At 39.0% G+C, this 25,855-nt stretch overlaps 2 protein-coding genes across 6 annotated transcripts in view; one reads left to right on the top strand and one right to left on the bottom strand.

Annotated features, from left to right (window-relative positions):
- Positions 1–13,078, bottom strand: part of SLC38A6 (solute carrier family 38 member 6) — a 70,131-nt gene extending 57,053 nt beyond the window's left edge. The window contains exons 1-3 of one of the 3 annotated variants that reach the window (XM_061429061.1): positions 12,873–13,078; positions 11,378–11,508; positions 9,589–9,662 (exon numbers count right to left, since the gene is read on the bottom strand). In XM_061429061.1, the coding sequence (XP_061285045.1) occupies positions 9,589–9,662; positions 11,378–11,508; positions 12,873–12,977 (310 nt within the window). In that variant the 5' untranslated portion in view covers positions 12,978–13,078. The remainder of the gene's footprint in view (positions 1–9,588; positions 9,663–11,377; positions 11,509–12,872) is intronic. The other 2 variants (XM_061429059.1, XM_061429060.1) reach the window with 2 other exon arrangements.
- Positions 13,079–13,141: 63 nt separating this feature from the next.
- TRMT5 (tRNA methyltransferase 5) lies at positions 13,142–23,799 on the top strand. Of its 3 annotated transcripts, none has more exons than XM_061429056.1 (5): positions 13,142–13,223; positions 14,452–15,107; positions 17,616–17,740; positions 21,912–22,566; positions 22,934–23,799. In XM_061429056.1, exons 1-5 carry the CDS (start codon positions 13,219–13,221, stop codon positions 22,984–22,986), a joined length of 1,494 nt encoding a protein of 497 aa, XP_061285040.1. In that variant the 5' UTR covers positions 13,142–13,218; the 3' UTR covers positions 22,987–23,799. The 3 variants fall into 3 exon arrangements, with proteins under 3 accessions (XP_061285040.1, XP_061285042.1, XP_061285041.1); XM_061429058.1 differs by lacking the exon at positions 13,142–13,223 and adding an exon at positions 13,230–13,481; XM_061429057.1 differs by lacking the exon at positions 13,142–13,223 and adding an exon at positions 13,514–14,008.
- Positions 23,800–25,855: the final 2,056 nt, after the last annotated feature.

Here is a 25,855-nt window from a genome sequence, read left to right as displayed (position 1 = left end):
ACTGTTTCCCATTTAGAAAAATCATATCACTTACAGCGTTTATTTTGTTTTTGCCTCTCCTTTACTTTGCTATACGGCATTATATTAATTTTAAGTACTGTATTGGTTTCCTATGGCTGCGTAACAAAGTATCACAAATTTGGTGACTTAAAAGAGCAGAAATTTATTCTCTCGTAATTCTGGAGGTCAGAAGGCCAGAATCAGTCTCACTGGGTCAGCATCAAGGTAGCAGCAAGGCTACAGTTTCTGTAGAGGCCCTAGAGGAAAGCTATTCCTTGCCTCTTCCAGCTTCCAGTGACAGCTGGCCTGACTTGATTTGTGGCCAGATCACTCCCATCTCTGCCTCTGTGGTTATAATTGCCTTCTCTGCTGCTGTCTGAGCTCTCTCTCTGTGACCAGGTAACTGCACTGAGTCCACAGAATAGTCGCCCTCGCAAAGTCCCTTTTTTGCCATCAGTGGTAACATTCACAGGGATTAGAATCTGGATATGTTTTGGGGGCACCTTTACTTAGCGATGGACATTAGTTTGAGTAGGCTCTGGGAGTTAGTGATGGACAGGGAAGCCTGGCACGCTGCAGTCCATGGGGTCTCAAGGAGTCGGACACGACTGAGCAACTGAACCGAACTGAACTAACTTAGCCCACCACAAGTAGGTTATAATACCTATAGGAATTCACTTTAGGTAATAAAAGAAGCATTTTGATTTTTTTTTTAAAAAAGAGGGTGCTGTGATGGATTTCAAATCACCACTCTACCATGTTTCATTAAAAAAAGAATGGGGAGGGCAAGGGGGTCATTTTACTCTTTATTTCCTCATTATTGCTAAAAAATAAAATCCTCGTAAAAGAATTGTAACCGTTAGAAAGAAGAAGATAGGAGACTATGTTCTCTTTCTCAGTGGGCTCTCAGAAGGATCAAAATTCTCTTTGGAAACAACAATTGGTGAATCCTAGTATCTACTTTGACTCTTTTCCAACCACCTCAGTGACTTCTCACGGCCTCAGCAAAAGCTCCAAATTCCTTAAGATCTGACACTTGTCTATTTATTCAGTTTCATTTTCTTCTTTGTGTCTTATGCATAAATAATAGTGAACTAGTTTTAGTATGGTGGGTAAAATATTCAGTATGTACCTTTGTATGTGCGGGAATATTCTCTCTTGCCTTGTCTATTGGTCAAATTCCTTTTTAGCTCGGTCCTCCCAATACTGGCTGACCCTCACCACCCCCCTCACCCCCCACTGAGACAAAGCAAAACATTCTCTCCTCCGAGCTATCATTATACCTTGCTCATATTTAAATGCTCACACTACATTATAAATCATTTGCTTATGTATGTCTCCCCTTCTAGATTATGAGCTTTTTTAAGGGAAGGAAGGAAGTCATTTATCTCTGTAATCCTCACAGATAAATGAGTATAGGATGAATGAATGAGCCTCTATCCTGGGCTTCACTTCTAGGACTGGTCCATCTAATTTTACTTCAGAGTGCACATATCCAAAACTGAACTCATTTTTATTTTGAACTAGCATCTCCTGCTGTGTTCTTATGACCATTAATGACACTATCATTAATCCAGTGGCCTGTGTCAGAAATCTGGGAGATATCCTCAGACAGGCCCTCCTCCACATTCAGTCTAACTTCGCCAAGTTTCTTAACTTGCTTTTTTTCCCCTTTTATTCTCTTTGTTAATACCTTGCTTCAATCTTCCACTATTTGATTCTTAGACTTCTGTAACAGCCAGGTCTGACTGCTAATCTACTGCTAATCTAACAGGTACTGTTAGTACAAATCAGAGCTAGACAGACAAATGAGAAAGGCACTCCCTTCAGGAAGAAGAAAAAGAAAATGATTTCCATCCTGAACAAAATCCTGAAGGCAAGCATGACCTGGAAAGCTGACTGCGCCTTTGTAAAAAGAACTACTTCAACCTGCAGGGAGCTCTCAGACCTGCTGTTTGGCTGTTGTCCTGGGAATTCCCTCCACTTCTCCCCTGTGCTGTGTGTGTAAGTTGCTCAGTCGTGTCCAACTCTTTGCAACCCCATGGACTGCAGCCCACCAGGCTCCTCGGTTCATGGGATTCTCCAAGCAAGAATACTGGAGTGGGTCACCATTCCCTTCTCCGGGGGATCTTCCCAACCCAGGGATTGAACAGGTGGGTTTTTTACTGTCTGAGCCACCAAGGAGCCTCTCCCTTGTGCTGGATCCCTAATTTTTTTGGTACCACCTAATTGTGGTAAGCTGAGCACTGAATTGATGCTTTTGAACTGTGGTGTTAGAGAGGACTCCTGAGAGTCCTTTGGACAGCAAGGAGATCCAACCAGTGAATCCTAAAGGAAATCAGTCCTGAATATTCATTGGAAGGACTGACACTGAAGCTGAAACTCCAATACTTTGGCCACCTGATGCAAAGAACTGACGCATTGGAAAAGACCCTGATGCTGGGAAAGATTGAAGGCAGGAGGAAAGGTGACATGGTTGAGAGGATGAGATGGTTGGATGGCATCACCAACCTAATAGACATGAGTTTGAGCAGGCTCTGGAAGTTGGTGATGGACAGGGAAGCCTGGCATGCCGCAGTCCATGGGGTTTCAAAGAGTTGGACACAAGGGAGTGATTGAACTGAACTGAACTTTTTGGTAAGTGGCATCCTCCATTGCTCATTACATAAGAGTGTATAGGAGATAATTTTTTGAGTCTTTTATGTCATTATCCTACCTGTAAATAATAGTTTGGCAGGATGTAGCATTCTATACTGAGATCATTTGCCTCAAGAATTCTGCAGGTATTGCTCTATAGTCTTATTTATAGTTCTTCCTGGGAAGTCTTTTGTCATTATAGTTTTCGACTCTTTGCATGAGAATTGTTTGTTTCTCCTCTCTGAAGCTTTCAGTATAGTCTCTTTATAACTGTATTCTAATTTTTCATAAAGATACATCTTGATATGAATTCTTTTATAATTATTACACTGGTTACCAGGAAAAATTCTCTCAATCTGGAAACTAATTTCTTTCAGTTACAAACTTTGCTTGTATTGTTTTGTTGATAATTTTCTATCATCTAATTTTTCTGTTTTCATGGAATTCTTATTATTTGCATGCTGAACCTCCTGGACCGATCCTCTCATTTTCTTATATTTTTTCTCCCATTTTCAAGCTCCTTGTCTTTTTATTTCCCCTCAGGAAATTTCCTTAACTCTTTTCAACCCAGCTACTAAATTAATTTTAAATTTCATTTCTAACATCTGGGACTCTTATACTCTTACTATATGTTTGAAATAATTTCTTGTCCTTATTTCAATGATGTAATATCTTCTTTTGGTTCTCTGAAGCTATTAAATATAGTTTTTAAAGTTTTCATCTGGTCTGTGAATTATCTCTGTTTCCTCTTTCCCTCTGAGTTTGTTTAAGTTTTTTAAAAACAGATTTTATTTTCACAGCAGTTTTAGGTTCAGAGCAAAATTGAGTGGAAAGTATAGTTTTCACATTCTATCCCCACACATGCACAGCCCCACTCACTATCAAAACCCCCCACCAGAGGGGTATATTTGTCACATCAGTGAATCTACACTGACACATCATTATCACCACAAATCCATAGACTAGAGTTCCTCCTTGGTGCTGCACATTCTATGGTTTTGATAAATGAATAATGACGTGTATTTACCAGTATAGTATCATACAGAACAGTCTCAACTGCCTTAAATTGCATCTATGCTTCCATCTAGTCATTCCTCCTTCCTTCTTAAGCCCTGGAAACTACTGATCTTCTCATTGTCTCCATAGTTTTGTCCTTCCTAGAGTGTCATATAGTTGGAACCATACAGAATGCAGCCTTTTTACACTGGCTTTTTCAGTTAGCAAGATGCCTTTATAAGATTCCTCCATGTCTTTCAAGGCTTGACAGTTCATTTCTCTGAAGTGCTGTTAATATATTCTATTAACTGAATGGACCACAGTTTATCCATTCACTCACTGAAGGGCATCTTCGTTGCTTCTAAATTCTAACAATTATAAATAAAGCTGCTATAAACATCCATGCTCATAAATTTTCAGCTCATGTAGGTAAATACTAATACAAATGTTGGATTGAGGGTTAGCCTCTATACCTTTTCATCACGGTCTTCACACTTGTTTTGTCAGTATTTTACTTTCACAATTATAGGACAGATACTTCCTCACATTTTGAAATTGCATTTGGAGTATGAGAAGAAGAGTCCAGAATAATTCTAAGGTCTTTGGCCTGAGCAACTAGAAGGAAGGTTTATCATTTACTTAGATAGGAAAACAGTGGAAAGTGTAGACTGGTAGTATAAAGAGGCAAATTTGACATTAGCATATTAAATATCCAAGTGGCAATATCATGGAGGAAGTTGGATATGAGTCTGAAATTCAAGGGAAGAGATCCAGGCTAGGGGTATCAATTTTAGGGCTGGCTGTAATGAGCCCAAGAGTGTAAAAGAAACGAGATCAGGGGAACAGTACCAGGGATACTCCAATGTTTAGAAGACGGGGAGATAAAAAGGATTTAGCAGAGGAAAAGCATATTCTGTGAAACAGGAAGGAAACCAGGAGAGTGTGAATAAGCGTTTTACAGAGGAAGGTGTGACCAACTGTGTCCAGTGGTGCTGACCAGTCAACTAAGACGAAGACAGAACTGACCACTGGATCAGCAATGTGTAAGATGCTGGTCCAATAATTTCTGTGTAGTAATGGGGAAAGGCTGACTGAAGAATGTTCAAGAGAGAATAAGAGGAAGGGGAGGTATCTGGTATAGATAACTATTTTCACAAGAGCTTTACTACGACAGTGTGCATGTGTGCTAAGTTGCTTTAGTTGTGTCTGACTTTTCACGGCCCTGTGGACTGGGGCCCTCCAGGCTCCTCTGTCCATGGGATTCTCCAGGCAAACATACTAGAGTGGGTTGCCATGAATTCTTCGAGGGGATCATCTTCCTGACCCAGGGATTGAATTTGAGTCTCTTGCACTGGCAGGCAGGTTCTTTACCACTAGCGCCACCTGATAATCATCCCCTATGAAGGCATGGAGCATAGTGAATGCATGCAGCGTCATTTTTTAAGTGGAAGAAATTATGATCTATTTGTAAACTCATAGAAAGAAAAGTACAAAGATGATGAAAAAGAAGAGAGAAGGGAGAAAGTGGCTGAATACTGTAGGTGAGAGCAGACGGGGTCACAGCAGAAGTGGAGGGGCTAGCCTCAGACAGGAACACAGAGAGTTCATCCAAAGTAAGAGAATATAAGGTACAGGTGAAGACAGGTGGGTGGAAGTGGTAGTAAGAGCTTATAAAGTTCTTTTACGATGGTTTCTGTTTCGTCAGTGAAAAAGAAAGTGAAGCTATCAGCTAAGAATGAAATCAAGGAGAATGTGTTGAAGGTCTGAGAGAAAGAAGACATCTCCTAGACAGCACAGTAAGCAAGTGAATGAACTGAAGAAGTTAATAAGGATTAGATGATAGCATCACAGATCCACTAGACACTGAATTACAGTGACATTAATCTGCATGGCTTTATGTTCTTCTTCAGGAATAGTCAACTGCACAGGTGCATGTGTGAGGTAGGCTGTTACATTTAACTATGATTGGAGTTTTGCCAGGAAAGTAGCATGGTGAAAGGGAGGAGCAAGGGTATGATTGTAACAACAAGAAACTTCAACTGGATGCAGAGAAGAAATATGGACAAGAGAGTCAAGGAGAGAGCAAAAAGTAGTATATCAATGACCTCAAATCCAGGTGGGGGGCGAAGAATTGCCAGAGTTGGAGTACTTGAGGGAATGAATTTTTAACAAATTAAAAAGATGGTAGTTTTTGGAGGGTGGATTCTTGAAAATGAGATTTTGGAGGGGATGAAATTTTGGTAAAGACAAGATCAATAGTATGACCAGGGAAATAAGTAGCTGAGGTAGGAAGAGAATATAATCATTAGAAGAGAAAAAATTACAGAAATGAAAGTGTTAGACTATCTACATGGGTACTGAAATCGTCCAGTACCCATCCAGATGGGGTGATACTGATGAAACTGAAAGGAAAGCAAAAGCTAAAATGACAGAACATGGCTGAGGAGTCTGTATATGATATCCATAAGGTAGACTTTATGAGATTCAAAGCTGGGGTTTAGGGAGAGGAAGTAGAAATGAGATGTCAGTAGGACATCTATCCTATCTTTAGACCAGTATGAGGGACATGGAAGAGAAAAGAGAGGCCACTTGAGAGAACTGTAGGGAAAGCAGTGTTCACAGAGAAGTCTTAGGTTCTAGAGTAAGAAAGGTAAGGAAATATTCAGAAGAGTTAAGAGGAACTATATTCAATACCCTGTGATAAACCATAATGGAATAGAATATGAAAAAATGCACATATGTGTATAGCTGAATCCCTCTGTTGTATAGCAGAAATTAATACAACATTGTAAATCAACTATATTTCAATAAAATTAAAAAAAGAAAATGACAGAACTATATTGGGTGAGTCTGGGAAATGAAGGATAACATAGGATTCTTGAACTGATTGACATAAACTGAGTGACATAAATTAAGTGGTATAAGATTATTAATCCAAATGATCTCAAGGCAAATAATGATGACAATGCAGTGAGTGGTAGGGAGCAAGGACTAGGAAGTAGGGACCTGACCAGATACAGGCTGAGTTCTAAGACTCTGATTCTCTTCTGTTGACACTGATGTGGAAACCAGAGGAGGGGAGCTCTTCCTTGATTCCCAGAGCATAAACATTTCCCCAGAGAATCATAATGAGCCAACTGTTTCTGGGACAGCAGTACAGTATGTACAGCACCTTGGGGGAACTCCCTGGTGGTCCAGTGGTTAAGACTCTGCTACTGCAGGGAGCATGGGTTCAATTTCTGGTTGGGGAACTAAGATCCTACATGCCATGCAGCCAAAAAAAAAAAAAAAAAAATATATATATATATATATATATATATATATATACATACATACTTTGCAATCCTTATGCGTTCTGGCCCAATGAGAACTCATGATAATAAAAGCTACTAGCATTTTACCAAGGACTTGACATTTTACGTATGTCATTGTATTTCATTCTCACAATAATCCCAAGAGAAAAGTATTATCACTATCATTTGAGAACTGGCAAACTAAGGTTTCCTGGATCCGGAAGATCCTCTGGAGACGGGAATGGATCCCCAGTCCAGTATTCTTGCCTGGAGAATTCCATGGACAAAGGAGCTTGGCAGGCTACAGTCCATGGGGATTCAGAGTTGGACATGACTGAATGACTAAGCACAAACTAAGGCTAGAGAGATTAAGGTACCTTATATGCCTCAGCCCTCAAGAAAAGTCCAGACATATCCCAAATCCTATATAAAATCAAAAATACCAGAATTTCATTAGAAGAAATCCTGTTCTTTGGAAGGAATGATGCTAAAGCTGAAACTCCAGTACTTTGGCCACCTCATGCGAAGAGTTGACTCATTGGAAAAAACTCTGATGCTGGGAGGGATTGGGGACAGGAGGAGAAGGGGACTGCAGAGGATGAGATGGCTGGATGGCATCACCGACTGGATGCATGTAAGTTTGAGTGAACTCCGGGAGTTGGTGATGGACAGGGAGGCCTGGCACGCTGCAATTCATGGGGTCGCAAAGAGTTAGACACAACTGAGCGACTGAACTGAACTGAACTGAACTTTTATAAAGGTAGAATTTCTCTTGTGCTCTAGGCAAATAATGAAGCTAATCTGTAAAGACTTGTGATAATCCTTTCTCCAACCAGTGAATCCAGTCTGAATACTCTTTTATGACAGTCCAACAAACTAGAGAGAAATTTAGCTGTGTATTATTCTCTAGCATATATGTATAGCATATGCAATATATATATACATATATATATATATATGATTTGTTATTATTTTTAAAGCCTACCTGCACAGAGAACTTTACAGTGACTGAAGGAATTCAATCAACAGCAGACAGGTGCAGCAGTGTGTATGAAGAATCATGAAGAAGTTAGTTCATGGACCAAGTAAGCTACAAAAAATCAAAGAAAAAGAAAAAAGAAAGAGAAACAGAGCTTTTCACTTTAGATGCCCCAAAGTTATAGAAAAGAATAACAGATGTCAGAATTTTAAAGTTAAATACATATGATCCGAAGGAAAGCAAAAAAAAAAAAAACAGCATTATCTGGAAATCTTCATAAATTGAATACTACTTCCAAATAATTTAAATTAATAAAGCAAAACACTTCAGGTAATGAAGATATAATTGCCACATGACTTACTACCATATTAATCGTTTAGTAGAAACCATGATAAAATAACCTATGAAGATGTTAGATAGACTATCACAATTAAGTAAAAATAACTTTTTTAAACAAAGAAGCAAAATTTCAAAACATGCATTAAAATTCAGTCCCCTTTCAGCAGGATTTACAAATATACTTCTTTAATGCTCTTACTCCTGAATTTGGGATGTTGTATGAACAACTTGTTACTTTGCGATTAATATTGCATCATTTCCTGGTATTTCTATCTGTCTACACAGTCACCCAAGCCCCCTGCAAGCAAAGGAATGTATTCGTTGGTTGAATGACCAAAAGCAATGACACAACTTACAGCTGTGAACTACAGATCCTAAGTCCATGTTGTGTAAGAGTCCCCTGGAGGACTTTTAAAAAGAGATTCCTGAATCCTACCTCAGATTCTTGGAATTAGAATCCCTGAGGCTTAGAAACCTCTGTTTACAGAACAATCTGCAGATGCGTCTGATGCATAGACAGATTAAACAGCCTAGAGCTGTGGATTTAGAACTCTGTTCTGAAGAGTCTTAAAATCCTCAAGAAACACCTGTTTCAACCAGAACAATCCCATTTTTATCTATTTTATGTATCTGTTCTGTTTCTTAAAAACCTGAAAACAACAGGGCAAAGTGAACCCATCCACATAAGACTTAAACTCATGATTCTGGCATCATAACTGTCGCAATCCAAAGGGAGATCAGCCTAGGCAGATAGAAAGACCAGGATTGGTGGGCACAGAGTATTTATTAATGCCAAAAGAAAAACTTTAAGAAAGCAGTTCCACGATTCATACGCTTTTATTTATTGCAACTTGAAAGAACTTATTCAATCCATGACTGAACTGCATAAGTGGAAAAAACATATATATATATGTATATATATGCACACACATCTATATATGGGGGGCAGAGACAGCAGTAGTAGATCTGGGAAGGTGTTCTCCAGAAAGTGATCACCCTAGGAGAAAGACGATCAGCATGAACACCTGGGTACTGCTCCCTAACACAAGGTCTGGATCCTTTAAACATCTTTCAGGTGCTTTCCCTAATCTACTCTAACCTAGAAATCTATGTCACATGTTGTGGAGAAAGGCAAGGGAAGAATGCCAGTTTCCTCCTCCTCGTCTGCCCTCAGATATTCCCCTGAAGGACTGGGTCCATATATTCTGACCTTCTGAAATTCTCCATTTCAACCACCCTACCTAATACTCCCACTGGAAATTAGATTTGAGACACCCAACCTGGCTGACATGATCTCAATAGGCTATTTTATCAAATGAATAAGCAAGCACACATTTTACTTACCTGTCTGAATACACAAGCTAAGCAGGAGATGAACTGAGTAAGAAGCCAGGAGAGCGACTATCAGCAGCAAGAAACTAAAACATAAAAGAGTACATGGTCAAATTTGTCCCCTAAAAGTTTCCTTTTTATGGTATTTCATTCAAAAAACATTTTTTTTTCACATTCAAATGGTCACGTGTATGAGTGCTAAGTTGCTTCAGTCATGTTTGATTCTTTGTGACCCTGTGGACTGTAGCCCTCTAGGCTCCTCTGTCTTCTCTCCAACTTAAGAGAAGTAAGTTTCAGTTTTGAAATCCCATTGTCTTTTTTCTTTACTCTATCGCTCCCCTTTTAATGATGCGTTGCTGTTGTTTAGTCATTTAAGTCGTGTCCAACTCTTGCAACCCTAGGACTGTAGCCCTCCAGGCTCCTCTGAGGAGGGTTCTTTACTGCTGAGCCATCTGGGAAGCCCCCAATGATGAGTACCTCCCTATAATTTTGAATAAACACTGCATTTCAGCATCTATTAAACATACTCAACAAAGCAAACCAAAAAAATACAGTTAAAACACTTTTAATGATATGATTTGAAAAATGTGTTATGTAATAATTGGGGTCCTCTCACCAAAAGTATGAAAAGAAACAGCATACATAATCCTTTATTTATTCTCAGGAAGATACTGGCAAGACAAGTTTCCAGGGGAGTGCTCCTGAAGTTGAAGAAATTCTATCTTTGCAGTCCACTTAATACTTGTTAATAAGTAGCAAAATGGAGAGGTGAAAGTACACTTGTCAATTGATGTCAGAGACCTCACAAAATAAGGTTGGCATCACCAGATGGAAACTGTGATATGATTCAGCAAGCCCCCATTCGGTGGTATATACCTGTATGTAAGATCCTGCAGTAAAAAATGTGATTTTTCAAATGGAACTAAGAAATAAGTCCTATGATTATGTCTCGCCTGAGGTGTCATACATAGCTTTTAAGTTTTAAAACTATGAAAGTTTGCAAATACATCCCATAATAAAAGCAAGTTCAGTTACTTAAAAGTTGGTTAGCTGACCAAGAAATTCAAAGTAAAAGCAGAAATGATCCTACATGAGACTGTATTTTAAATTTCATAGAAAAAATAGGTCTGCTTGTACTGACAAAACAAACTTGTTCATTCATTCTATTAAGCATGATGCTCCATGCTAAGGATAAGATCTAGTCCTAAAGGATTTCAGAGTTCAGTGGGGAAAATAACTTGCAAACAGATAATTACATTATAATAAAAGAATGAATATAAAAGTACTATGGAAACACAGAAAAGACAGCAATGTCTTCTGTCTTGGGCAAACTGGCCATGAGCTGTCTTAAAAGATGTAAAGGAATAAATACAGGGTACATGTCTAGCCTCAGAAAGTGAAACAAGTCTACTTTACAGGAGGAGAGAAAGAGATGGAGAGAAACCAAAGGATTATATGTTTTATTTACAGTCACAAAATCACTATTTATAAATAATCTGCATGACTGATAAACTCTGATTTACTTTGGCCCACTGAACACAACAAATAAGCCACTTGTTAAGGTTATTAAGGAATGTGGATCAAGTTTCTCTTTTTTTTTAAATTAGCCACACTTTGGATAAAAAACCAAATTATATAGCATCCTTCCAAGCTACAGACTAGCAACAATATAAGAATAAGAGGAACCCCAGAAATAACTAGAAATTGTATAATACCAAGTTCTACAACCTATCTCTTTGCTTCTCAATGTACTATCAAAATGAAAAAAAAGAAAAAATTGTAAAATAAGAAAAAAACTCACCTAAATCCAAGGATACCAGTATGAGCCATAACATAAGCTAAGCCAAGGATGCCACTTCCCATGATGGCATTCATCAAATTAAACACTGAGAAACCAAATGAAGCACCTCGGGATCTCTGTGTGTGAACTTCCTGTAAGCACACGAATTAAGAGAGTTAAGTGTTTGAATGGTGAAGTCCAACTTTGGTCAAGAAATGACTGACAGGTTATGGAGAGTCTCCTAAAACCACAGACATACTGTGACATACTAGTTGCTCAACAAGCCACCAGGACCTCGTTTCCTTTCCTTTCCTTCTCACTTCCCACTAGTGCAGCTCCAGGAAGCCAGTTTCCTAGGAAAATCGTCTCCACCTGCGCAGAGACCCAGTAGGCTTCAGGAAGAAGGCATGACTAACCTTGTGACTGCAAAAGATGAAAATAGGGTAAAATGGGGTGGGGACAGGGAGCAGGCAGATGGCCTGAAGCTCACGTGATAACTGAAGAATCCCTGAGTCAGCTTGAGGTTGCTGTAGACAACTGTTGCTCCCTAATTACTAGGACTACAAAACTAATCTCTATTTATACACTTAATGAATTAAGTCTGCCCAATGAAAGGATGGGCAGGAATGCCATGCAATGACGATATTGTAAATAGAAGCAATTCACGTTGCTCTGGCGAGGATAAGCCTTGAAAACACTCTCCTCTAAAACAGCATTTGGGAATAAAGTCCTAGAAACTGTTACTGCCCTGGGACTTGAGTTAAAGGGCCGAAGTGCCCACTGCACAGGTTTTAGGGTCAGGGAAGTGCTATGTATTTATTACCAGGCCTCTCACGCTCCTTCACGGTTAAGTATCTCTGTATTAAGACGTTTACAGGTCCCCAATGGCAACCCACTCCAGTACTCTTGCCTGGAAAATCCCATGGATGGAGGAGCCTGGTAGGCTGCAATCCCTGGGGTCGCTAAGAGTCGGACACGACTGAGCGACTTCACTTTCCATTTTCACTTTCATGCATTGGAGAAGGAAATGGCAACCCCCTCCAGTGTTCTTGCCTGGAGAATCCCAGGGACGGGGGAGCCTGGTGGGCTGCCGCCTATGGGGTCGCACAGAGTCGGACACGACTGAAATGACTTGGCGGCAGCAGCAATGACTAAGCTGAGAAAAGCCAAATCTTGTGACTCTTGCAAAAAGCTCACAAGACTGGTGAAAAAAACGAGAAGCCGACAAGTATACCGAGAGCAGTGAGTTACATAACCGTGGGGCTGCTCCCCTAGTAGGGTCCCCTGCCTCCACCTGCTGCTGCGTCTCTTCCACCTGAGCCTGCAGCTTCAACTTTTCTTTCTAGGACAGGTTAGGCTTCTATCTCATTGATGAACTCCGCCAGATCTCGAAATCTCGGCCGCTGCCTTTGGGCCCCAGGTCCTAAGCTTCTCCCCGCTCCCCTTGCCATCCCTTTTCTTTCCCGGTCTTATTTGGCAGTCACTTCAGAACGGGGAGCCAGCGGAGCAAACTTACGTTGCTAAGCAACGGGCTAGACTCTTCCGCCTCCGCCTCTTCAGGCTCCTGAGTAGAGACAAACCAGCCGGGCTCGGCGTTGATGACCCCCGCTGGGACCTCCATGCGGCTCGCTGGTCGACTACCCAGTCCATCCACTAGCTGCTACCCCTGCCCTCCCGCCTGTAGTCGCGCTGGAGGCGGGCCTACGTTCCCGGCCCTTCCGGGTTTCCGTACTTCACCAGGGCCGGGACGAAAAGAGGGATCGACGTGATCTGGTGACGCTCGCCTCTCGGCGGCGAACCTTGATGGTGTCATCGAGGGCCCGCCTACCCGCCGAAGACACGCTTCCGAGTTGTACCAGAGCATGAGGTGAGGGTCTGGTCTTGGAGCCAGCGACGGGGCGACGCCGGGAAATGGGATGGTGACGTTGGTGAAGTGGCGGCCGTGGTGCCCTTGATAGATAGTTCGAAGGGGCTGAGGGTCCGGTGGCGGAACCGGTCGGCTCGGCGGCTCTCCGCCTCGCGCTGTCTGGGCGCTAAAACGTCGGGAAGTCGCCCACCGCCCGGTGCAGAGCCTAGGCCTGAGGACGGGGAAGTGAGGGGTGTTTCATCGCTTCAGAACTTTCCGGTAGAACCTTTAGCCACATCTTACTTGTGGAAAGCAGAGATTCACGTTAAGTAATTTACCCAAGATCACACATCTGGTTAACTGCTAAACCCAGTTTGAACCCTGTCAACTTTTTGACAGTTGCTTTACAGGGTTCCTAGGCCTGGTGGGCTGCCGTCTATGGGGTCGCACAGGGTCGGACACGACTGAAGCGACGCAGCAGCAGCAGGCAGGGCCATTTCTTAACAGTTACTTCCTCGGTATTCCGGAAGGCAAAATGAAAAACTGATACTAATGGGATGTGCATGTAACACTCAGCAAATTTCCCATCCTAGAAATACTGAAACCTCTACTTATAGGTAGGACTTGTGGCAGTAAAACATCAAAGACAGCATAGAAATAGATTAAGAACGCAGGCCCTGGATTTTAATCCTTGCTCAACGATTTACAGCAACAAGATTTTGGGTCAATTAACCTATTTCTGAGCTTTAGTTTACACCTTTGCAGAAATGAGAATGCAACACCACACACCTCCCAAGATTATTACTGTGAGTAAAGCGTTCAGCACAATATCTGACCCAATAAGCTTCCATAAGAATATCCTTTTAAATATTGACATTGGTAAAATTATCAATATAGTGACCCTGTCGTTTAGAGATGATCCTTTATTTCGGCCTTCCAGTCCCAAAATGTTCTGTAGAAAACTGTGGGTGGGGAGGTTTGTTGACTATAGCGAGAGTGATGATCACTAAACCCTAGTCCAGGCCGCAGGTGGGCTGGAAGTATACAGATTTATTATTTACTACTAATAAAACTCATCCTATCCTGGAAAAATTATTAATATTACACTTCTCACATACCACTAAAAGTTTTCATCTTTGGCATTTAGCAGGTTATTTGAAACAATTAAAATTTTTATTAAGACTTGTGAATATGTTAAGCTAGTTTGTAGCTTTATGGTAGTTCTTTTAATTGAATGCTTTATTTTTAGGAGCTTATTGAAACAATTTGCATTCTCAAGAAGACTTCTCAAAGTGGAAAGCTGTAGAATAACTGAGTCAGCATCACTGATTCTACTACCTTGGGCATCGTTGATACAGAAGCTTAACAGAGTACCTGTTATTTTCTTGCTGGATCAAAGAAAAAGATTCTCAACCATGCCTGAAATAGAAACAAATCACAGAGACTCTGAATTGTTTTCCCCACCCTCTGAAGTTCGAGGAATGACAGAACTTGATAGAACAGCTTTTAAAAAGACAGTCACCATCCCAGTGCTTAAAGTGAGGAAAGAAGTAGTCAATAAACTGATGCGATCCCTTAAAAGAGCAGCACTGCAGCGCCCAGGCATAAAACGTGTGATTGAAGATCCAGAAGATGGAGAAGGTAGACTAATTATGTTGGATCCCTATAAAATGTTTACTGTTGACTCCTTTGAGAAAGAAGAACTCAGTATTTTAAAGCAGCTGAATGTCAATCCACAGATATCGAAATATAATTTGGACCTAACTTATGAAAACTTTAAGTCAGAAGAAATCTTGAGAGCTGTGCTTCCTGAAGGTCAAGATGTGACCTCAGGGTTTAGCAGAGTTGGACACATTGCTCACCTGAACCTTCGAGATCATCAACTACCTTACAAGCATTTAATTGGTAGGTGTGTCTTAGTAATAGTCACATATTAGAAACCAATTAGCAAGTTCTAATTTTAGTTTAAAAAAAATGTAAATGCCTAATTATAGAAACGGGACATTTTATCATTATAATTTTAAGCAGGATCTTGAGCTCCATACCCTCCTTTAAGGGCCACTTTGGAATAGCCTTCCCAGAGTCATTTGTTGTTGCTGTTTAGTTGCTAAGTCGTGTTCCACTCTTAGAGACACCATTGACTGTAGCCCACCAGGCTCCCCAGTCCATGGGGTTTCCCAGGCAAAAGTACTGGAATGGATTGCCATTTCCTTCTCCAGGGGATCTTCCTCACCCAGGGATCAAACCCACATTTCCTGCATTGGCAGGTGAACTCTTTACCACTGAGCCACCAGGGAAGCCCTCCCAGAGTCAAGCAAGCTCTAAATATCAGTTCAGGCTTTTGTGTTTACAATACATAAGCATTAACTTCAATCGTTTGCTTTGGCACAATTCTTTGGCAACTTATCATTTTGGTATCCAGAACATATTAGTCCTTCAGGACTATGTTGAATGCTAGGTTTCATAAATGTGTGTTTCATAGTCAAAAGGGAAAGACTGTGTTTATGCAGGCTTTCATCAATTCAGGTAATTGAGCCTCTTCTATATGGCAGGCACCATACTTTGTTTTTTAGTACTCCTAGCTTTTTAGAACCAACTCTGTAGCCCAGAGTTGAAGCATGGGTCTTTTATTCTTTGGGCTAAGAAAGAAGTAGAAGACTAATCAAAATCGCTCTTGTCCTTATATGAATATTTAATGTCCATGCATTCTCCAGATTAATATTTTTGATACAGAGTAATTGTCAGAACTTCCTGGGAATTATTTTCAGCTTTAAAATGTAGTGCTCAGTGTTTTGCATGGGCAGAATTTCAGAGATGTGCTGTTATGCGTTTACTTTGTTTTTATTGATGAAAGGGACTAATAATGCATAGTGATAACATAATAAATACTAAAGCAGAGCCTTATAATTATGATCTGGTACAAATGTCAAGTCTAGGCTTTCCGTTGAATCATTGCCTGTCCTAACTCAACATTCTTTTAGCACTCTTATAAACTCACTCTCATAAAAGGGTACTCACAGATTGAAAATGAAACGTTTTCATACAGAAGTAATTTTAAAGCTTTTACTATAGACCTTTAGAATGTTTTTTTAAATTCTTCATTTCAAACTAACTTCTGTACCTTAAAAATTGAGTTCTGATACCTAAAGCAGAACAAGATAAAACAATGATTGACAATAGTTTGACATTATCATATTCAAAATCAGGTATCTAATTAATCAGAGAGAAATTAGACAAATTCCAGTTGGTATTTAAGCATGTTTGTATTATCAGTTCAGTTCAGTCGCTCAGTCATGTCCAACTCTTTGCAACCCCATGGACTGCAGCACACCAGGCTTCCCTGTCCATCACCAGCTCCTGGAGCTTGCTCAAACTCATTTCCATTGAATCCGTGATGCCTTCCAACCGTTATCTCACCCTCTGTCGTCGTCTGTTGTATCTGTATTAAGGAGTACTTTATACTTAGTTACAAATCAACATATCTTTCTTTATACAATGAGATAGCATATAGATTCTTGTAAATTTTTTTAAGTGCTGACAAAAATGCAGACTTTGATTATAGGGCATCAATATACCATTGCCAGTGTCTTTTAACCTTTGTAGCTTTTTGTGCTCTGGAAACTATTTGACATAAAGAACAATTTAAGTAAATAAACATTTTATTTAGAGAAAAGTAAATAATCTATGTTTCTTTTATTTGAAAACATTATTTTGCTAGTATGCATTCCAAAGTGGAAGTATCTATTTTAAATACACAATAAAGCAAACATTTGGTTTGAGGCCAGTGGGGACAGGCTAGTGTTTTCTGAAACCATTTGTTTCCATAGTCCTTAACATCTCTTCTATTTTTTAACCAGTTCCCTGGGCCTACATGTTTGCTTACTGTTGTACTGATACATTTGAAAAGACTAAGTAAAAGACATGGAAAAATATTAGACAGAACAAGCTCTTCAAAATTTTTTCTTTATAAATGTACCCACACATTTTCTGTGTGTTTGCTTAGGGGCTGTCAGACATTAACTTTAGTAATCTGCTGAATTTTTAGAATTGCATTCCTCTACACACATCAGTTTCCCAGTGGTGCTAGTGAAGAACCCATCTGTCAATGCAGAAGACATAAGAGACCTGGGTTCTATCCCTGGGTCGGAAAAGATCCCCTGGAGGAGGGCATGGCAACCCACTCCAATATTCTTGCCTGGAGAATCCCATGGACAGAGGAGCCTGGTGGTCTACATTCCATACAGCTGCCAAGAGTCGGACATGACAGAAGCCACTTAGAATGCATGCACACAAAATAGGTGCAATTTTTGACTATAAACCAGAAAATATAGTTCACATCCATTTCATATTTGCAATTTTAGCTTTTATTTTGCAACCAGAAGGCAGTATTTATCATGATTTCTATGCTTTTAGGCCAAGTTATGATTGACAAAAATCCAGGAATCACCTCAGCAGTAAATAAAATCAATAATATTGATAATACCTACCGAAATTTTGAAATGGAAGTACTATCTGGAGAGGAGAATATGATGACAAAGGTATGGAATATTTTATTGTCTCCTAATACAGTATATATCAAGATTAACTTTTGAAATCAGGATAACAGATTAAGAAAATATAATAGCCAGTATTGATGAGTATGTGAGAATGTAAGCATTTACATATATGTATTATTGATGGGAGAGCGAATTTGATATAGTCAGGAAGAGTGGAAGAGTGTATTGTAATATATTGCAATTTTGAATAGATACATCCTTTGACCCAGCACTCCATGTATAGGAAGTTATCTCAAGAATATAACTGGACAAGATTGTAATGAGGTACCCAACCAGGGATTGAACCCATGTCCCCCCAGCAGTGGAAGTATGGAATTTTAACCACTAGACCCCTACATCATTTTTATAATAATAAATAAACATGATGGAATGAAAACAATCTAAATATCATCAGTAGATAACTGGTTAAATTTTAGGATAATAATACAATGGAATACTCCATCATTGAAGATTATTAGCTCCATCAGTTCAGTTGCTCAGTCATGTCCGACTCTGTGACCCCACGGACTGCAGTATACCAGGCTTCCCTGTCCATCACAAACTCCCAGAGCTTACTCAAACTCATGTCCATTGAGTCGGTAATGCCATCCAACCACCTCATCCTCTGTTGTCCCCTTCTCCTACTGCCTTCAATCATTTCCAGCATCAGGGTCTTTTCAAATGAGTCAGTTCTTTGCATGTGGCTCTAGGTGAGAGATCACACCATCGTGGTTATCTGGGTCATGCAGATCTTTTTTGTATAGTTCTTCTGTGTATTCTTGCCACCTCTTCTTAATATCTCCTGCTTCTGTTAGGTCCATACCACTTCTGTCCTTTATTGTGCCCATCTTTGCATGAAATGTTCCCTTGGTATCTCTAATTTTCTTGATGAGATCTCTAGTCTTTCCCATTCTATTGTTTTCCTCTATTTCTCTGCATTGATCACTGAGGAAGGCTTTCTTATCTCTCCTTGCTATTCTTTGGAACTCTGCATTCAGATGGGTATATCTTTCCTTTTTTCCTTTGCCTTTTGCTTCTGTTCTTTGCACAGCTATTTGTAAGGCCTCCTCAGACAGCCATTTTGCATTTCTTTTTTGGGGGGATGGTCTTGATCACTGCCTCCTGTACAATGTCACGAACCTCCATCCATAGTTCTTTAGGCACTCTTATCTATCAGATCTAAACCCTTGAATCTATTTGTCACTTTAATTGTATAATTGTAAGGAATTTGATTTAGGTCATACCTGAATGGTCTAGTGGTTTTCCCTACTTTCTTCAATTTAAATCTGAATTTGGCAATAAGGAGTTCATGATCTGAGCCACAGTTAGCTCCTGGTCTTGGTTTTGCTGACTGTATAGAGCTTCTCCATCTTTGGCTGCAAAGAATATAATGAGTCTGATTTTGGTGTTGACCATCTGGTGATGTCCACGTGTACAGTCTTCTCTTGGGTTGTTGGAAGAGGGTGTTTGGAAGAGGTGCTATGACCAGTGCATTCTCTTGGCAGAACTCTATTAGCCTTTGCCCTGCTTCATTCTGTACTCCAAAGCCAAACTTTACCAAGCAGGTATCTCTTGACTTCCTGCTTTTGCATTCCAGTCCCCTATAATGGAAAGGACATCTCTTTTTGGTGTTAGTCCTAGAAGGTCTTGTAGGGCTTCATAGAACTGTTCAACTTCTTCAGCATTACTGGTCAGGACATAGACTTGGATTACCATGGTATTGAATGGTTTGCCTTGGAAATGAACAGAGATCATTGTGTCATTTTTGAGATTGCATCCAAGTACTGCATTTCAGACTTTTGTTGACTATGATGGCTACTCCAATTCTTCTAAGGGATTCTTGCCCACAGTAGTAGATATAATAGTCATCTGAGTTAAATTCACCCATTCCAGTCCATTTTAGTTCACTGATTCCTAAAATGTTGACGTTCACTCTTGGCATCTCCTGTTTGACCACTTCCATTTGCCTTGATTCATGGACCTAACATTCAAGGTTCCTATGCAGTATTGCTCCATACTGAAAGTAAATTGTCCACTGACAAGCCAAGTGACAAAAAATAAACTGTAGAACAGTATACATAACTGAGTTCCATTTTAGGTGTGATGATTTTAAATGTGTAAATATGCATAATATCAGAATGTTAACAGTGAGCATATTTTCACTTGGTATAGTTTCTGGTGACCTTTGTTATCTTTATACTTTTCTAAAGTGTGAGCACATACTTCTTCTATAAGAAAAACAAAACCTATTTCAAAGAAAAAATAACTTAAAATATATAGGAATAGATTCCTGATATAAACCATTTTCTCATCTTCCACCCCAAGACCCTCTGTAGTGTTGGATATAATAAACTGTTTTTAAGTTAAAGCCTTAGATAATTACATGTTAACATTATGTGAAATTTGGTACCCAAGCTAAGAAACAGGCTAGACAAATCCTGAGAGACCCCCAAGTTAATGGCTGTTGTTATTCTCTCTATGCACATGAACTATGAAGGACTGACTGAGCAGAGGGTTTTTGAGTCAGGCTTCTGACTCGAGTCCATGCTTAGTCCTGCCTTGTATACCAGACCTCCACTACCTACTGCCTGTGTACAGTGAGTAAGGTCTGTTATGGCAAGCAAGATTCGGATGTGAATCCTTTGATAATAACTGTGCTCAGCTCAGCTGACACTAAGACATACTCAACTTTAGGCACACCCAGACTGAACATTGTCATGTTCTTTACTTGGTAGTGACCCTTAGGGTGTCAGGTAGTATCATTCTTCTTAGAAAGAAGATGTAAACTTCTATAAACTGAGAAACTTCTGTAATTTTATAAATGCCTTGTGATTGACTTCCCAAGTCAACTAAAGTTTGTTCTTAGGACATACTTTATGCCTAGTATATATACTATCAAATAAATATGAAAACTCAATATAATTTCTTTGCTCCAAACACAATCACATTTAAATTTAAGAGCTCATGCAACATTTAAGTAGTATTTAAAAACATTGCTAAAGTGGATCTCCTGAAAGCAACGCTTAACTAAGGGAACAAGATATCAAAGACAGCATGAGTAAAACCAGAGGGATACTTAGCATCATTTAATCTAGATCTAGATCTGTGACTCACACTAAAGAGCTTAAAGACAAGTACAAAGGAGATTTCAGGAAAAGCATCCCAAGACACATTTAAGCCTTCCAGGTTATATTATACACCTAGATTGACTCTTAGTTGGCAGAATCATGAAGAAATATTTCAAACTCTTGAAACTTAATAATATGATTAGAGCATTTGATGTGGTCAGGAGGAAAAAATAAGTACAAATTTGGAATTAAGGTCCATGAAGAGAGAGTATAGAAGATGTCTCTATTAGATTTATAGAACTTAGGAACTTTCTGGCCTTTGATTCTTCATCTGTTAAAATAAGGGGCTTAAGATGATAGGTGAGGTCACATTTCACAATTGTAGTTTTAATTTTGTTTTCTATTTTCTATCATGTTTATAATAGTCCCCAAAGAAATGCTATCAAGTTTTAATTTTGTTCAAGACTTAGCTTCACTGTATATTTAGTTTATCCATGAAAACTCAGATTTGGGAAAGGCAAAAACACAGGAATGATTTATTCTATACACTGGCTCTATTTATAGACATGAAACCTGCAGAGTCCAAGTAACTGTCTAAAAACATAACGAAGTACCTTGAAATTCACTGACACATGACGCATCTATCTTGCCAAACTGAAAACTAAGGAAGCAAAGCATGTTTGCTGCGTGGAAGACTGTCTGCAATTTAGCTACCCACCATGAAGACAGATGTGGTGTGTTGTTTCACCCTAAAGGCTTTCTTCCTATCAGGTGACAGGAGATAATATAATTAAGCCAGTCAGTTGGCCTATCTGAAAAATTCCTAGTGTGATCGGGGAGCCACTTTATGGTCCTTTAGGATGAGATGGAGAGCTGTTTGGTTTTGAAGAGATGACTCCTCTCATGAAAACATCTAATGCAAGATAGTAACTACCCTCAAGTTTAGCATAAACACCAGATTTCTAATTTAAATGCCTTTAAACTCACTGTAATTTGCTCTTAATAGTAGTAAATTTTAATGTGTGTATGTGTGAATGCATCTATCCAATATCAGTGGCTGGAATTTAAGACTAAACAGTTTAACCAAAAGCATAATACTTTTTCAGGTTCGAGAAAACAATTACACCTATGAATTTGATTTTTCAAAAGTCTACTGGAATCCTCGTCTCTCCACAGAACACAGCCGTATCACAGAACTTCTCAAACCTGGGGATGTCCTATTTGATGTCTTTGCTGGGGTTGGGCCCTTTGCCATTCCAGCAGCAAAGAAAAAGTGCACTGTGTTTGCTAATGATCTCAATCCTGAATCCCATAAATGGCTACTGCACAACTGTAAATTAAATAAAGTGGACCAAAAGGTAAAAGTCTTTAACTTGGATGGGAGAGACTTCCTGCAAGGACCAGTCAGAGAAGAGTTAATGCAGCAGCTAGGACCACTGTCTAAAGAAAGAAAACACTCTGTGCACATTGTCATGAATTTGCCAGCAAAGGCTATTGAGTTTCTCAGTGCTTTCAAAGCACTCTTAGAGGGACAGCCATGTGGCAGTGAACTCCTTCCCATTGTGCACTGTTACAGCTTTTCCAAAGATGCTAATCCAGCTAAGGATGTTCAGCAACGAGCTGCAACTGTGTTAGGCATCTCCTTGGAGGCATATAGTTCAGTTCACCTAGTAAGAAATGTGGCCCCTAACAAGGAAATGTTATGCATCACTTTTCGGATTCCTGCTGCTATACTTTACAAGAACCAGACCGTGAATCGAGGTGAGCGATTTCTGGGAAATTAAATGTAAGCTGTAATACAAAATTTAACATAACTTTCTTGGGCAACATACATATTTTATATTCTTTTTTAAACTTAGAAATAGATTAAACTGATTCTAGTTAGATATTTCAGTTCAAGACCCCTTGCCATTCAACAGTGACTAATTTCTCACAATTTTACAGATTTTATTATGATACACTATTCAGTCTAGTAGAAGGCTATTTCATTAAATCCATAGCAATGTTACTATTTCATGCATAAGTTGAGTACATTAAAATGTTTAAAATGCCTATATTATTTGCTTTTTAAAAGTTATTTTAAATGTTAAGTATCTTACATAATATAGGTTTTCTGGATTTGTTACAGACAATCATGAAGGTCCACCTCTTAAACGCCAGAGGACAGATAAAGACTTTTAAGAAGAAAATACACAAATTGCTTCAGCCACTTAACTGGAAATATTTTCTCCATCTCCCCACTAGACCTTTGTGATAGTGAACTATCATTTGTATGATTTTATTTTAGCATTCAGTTACTTTAGTATTGAACCCTTTTATTTTACCCTCGAGGCTTCCCTGGTGGCTCAGATGGTAAAGAATCTGCCTGCAATGCAGGAGACCTAGGTTTGATCCCTGCATCTGGAAGAGCCCCTGGAGAAGGGAATGGCAACCCACTCCAGTATTCTTGCCTGAAGAATCCCATGGGCAGAGGTGCCTAGCGGGCTGTAATCCACAGGTTCGCAAAGAGTCAGATATGACTGAGAGACTAACACAGTCCTATAAATTGGGAATTATCAAATTAAAATTTAAGCCTACTAAATATATGTTGTTTTATAATTTTATCATCATATATATCTAGTCTTTTATTAGATAAATATGTTTAAATATTGTCCGGAAAATAGTTTTTAGAAGTATGATAATTGCATAATAACTAGGAAAGCACTCATCATTTTACAGTTATCCTTAGTTGAAGAGTGTAGCTAAGTTATATGTAAGTACTCCTATACTTACTGTTAATATAGAAGTATTAGTAATAACAAATGAGATTATTTAGATCAGAGACGGGCAAACTACGTCCAGCAGGCCAAATCTGGCCCACCACCTGTTGTATGGCAAGTAAGCTGAGAATGGTTTTTACACTTTTAAATGATTGGGGAAAAAAAAAATTTGTGACATGAAAATTATATGAAATTTGAATTTCAGTGTCCATAAATAAAGTTTTATTGGAACTTATTTTTTATGCTCATTTGTTTACATACTGGCTATGGCTGCCCTCATTGTATAACACCAGAGCTGAGTAGTTAGCTGCAACACAGATGGGATATGATTTGCATCACTTCACATTGCTGCTCAGCACACTACAAATCAGTGACACGGTTATAACGCAACAGCATTTAAGTGCAACATATATTGCCAAGCTATAACATTTTATTTTACTATTATGAGTGTATATCCATCATTCCAAAACAACAAAAGTGGACATCCATGTTGAGCTTTTAAAGTATGGTAGAGTATGAACATTTTTGATACTGAATTAGATGATAAAGCATCCGTAACTGAGCTAAAGTAAAATATACTTTGACATTCCCAAAAGAACTACTACTCATCAGTATTTCCAAGTCACAGGCAAGCAACTGTCAGAAAAATTACATATTTAAACTGGAAATTCACAGTAGAATTTCCTTATAAAAAATGAAAGTGGGGCTACAACCAAAAAGTCTCCAAGTGACTTTTTTAAGTCAAGAAAGGAAAATTATTTACTGACGGAGAGTTAATTGTGTTTGTTTTGAAAGCAGGAGTCTTAAGAAATATGTCCAGAGAAAGCAAGTTTTGTTTAGGACTGTTAGCCTTTTGGCAAGGACAGTTGCCCAAAGAGTTGTGAACACTGGGAGTACCATCAATAGTCAAAATGGTAAATGAGTCCAAGTAGTTGTTTACTCTTGATGAGTTGATAGATGTTTCTAATACAGCTCAGTTCTTGCTTATTTGAGGTGTCAATTCTGAGTTTGAAGTTACTGAAGAATTAGCCTCTATGAATACTCTGCATGGAACTATTGGTGAATACTTTCAAAGAAGTTGAGGAAACAAATTCGGTAAAACTTGAAGCAGAATCTGATCTGTTATAACTAATGATGGTAAAAGAAAGTGTGAGGTTAAAAAAAAGATCTAGTGGAGAAACTTAAAAGCTTATGAAAATGTAAGGTGTTTAAAACCTATAGTTATTCACTGTATTATTCACCAGCAAGTACCTTGCAGCAATATTTGAATCTATCATTTGTTAATGAACCAGTAATGTCAATGATAAACTTCATTTGCTTTCATGGACTTTAATCATCCTCAAAGTCCTTCAATTTTGTCTGAAATTGAAGCCAAATTTCCTGACACTCTTAACCTAAGCTTGATTTGCTTAGCAACTGTAAAGTCTGACTGCAGGTTTTTGGGTTCATGGCCAAGACGGAAATTTTTCTTAACCAACCTTAAACACTTCTGAAATACTGAATGTCTTTGGAAGTTAGTTGCTAAAGGCTTGATAATATTTCTCAAATATATCAACCACAATTACAGGTCAAAAGTAACTAATGTGAAACATACTGCAAGAGTATGGAATGACTACATTTCTCATCTATCAAAAATTAAGGAACAAGGTTTCCGTTCTCACACATATTAGTGGATATATTTTTCTGAGTTTAGCATTTTTGGAACCTTGGTGCAAATGTAAAGAAATTTCCATGTTTCAGAACCCATTTAACTACAGCTGAACTTCTTCAACTGGAAGTGATAAATGTATTACTGTAATGACATGCAAAAAGGTAAATACCAAGGGGGGATTAAGAAAAGCCTTCCAAATGATGTACATGCTCAGTTAAAATCACATGTTCCAATATCTGGCAGTATCTGTCTGAAAAGACTTTTTTAAAGATGAAATATGTAAAATCTCATTAGCAGGTGACCAATTACAATTCATTTTGATGATGGGACACTTAGAACCCCAATTAAATCTAATCCCCCACCCCTGCAAAAGCACTATTAAAAATTTGTTGCTGCTGTTTAGTCATTAAGTTGTGTCTGACTCTTTTCGACCCCATGGACTGTAGTCCGCCAAGCTTCTCTGTCCATGGAATTCCCCAGGCAAGAATACTGGAGTTAACTGCCATTTCCTTCTCCAGGGGCTCTTCCAGACCCGGGGATCGAACACAAGTCTCCTGCTTGGCAGGCAGATTTTTTACCACTGAGCCGCCTGGGAAGCCCACAAAAAAATGTACTCAATTATATTTTGAATTTTGTTAAT

Source organism: Bos javanicus, chromosome 10 (genome assembly GCF_032452875.1).
Source record: "Bos javanicus breed banteng chromosome 10, ARS-OSU_banteng_1.0, whole genome shotgun sequence".
Taxonomy (NCBI): Eukaryota; Metazoa; Chordata; class Mammalia; order Artiodactyla; family Bovidae; genus Bos; species Bos javanicus.
Note: the sequence above shows the minus strand (reverse complement) of the source record. Positions and strands in the feature narration are given on the sequence as shown.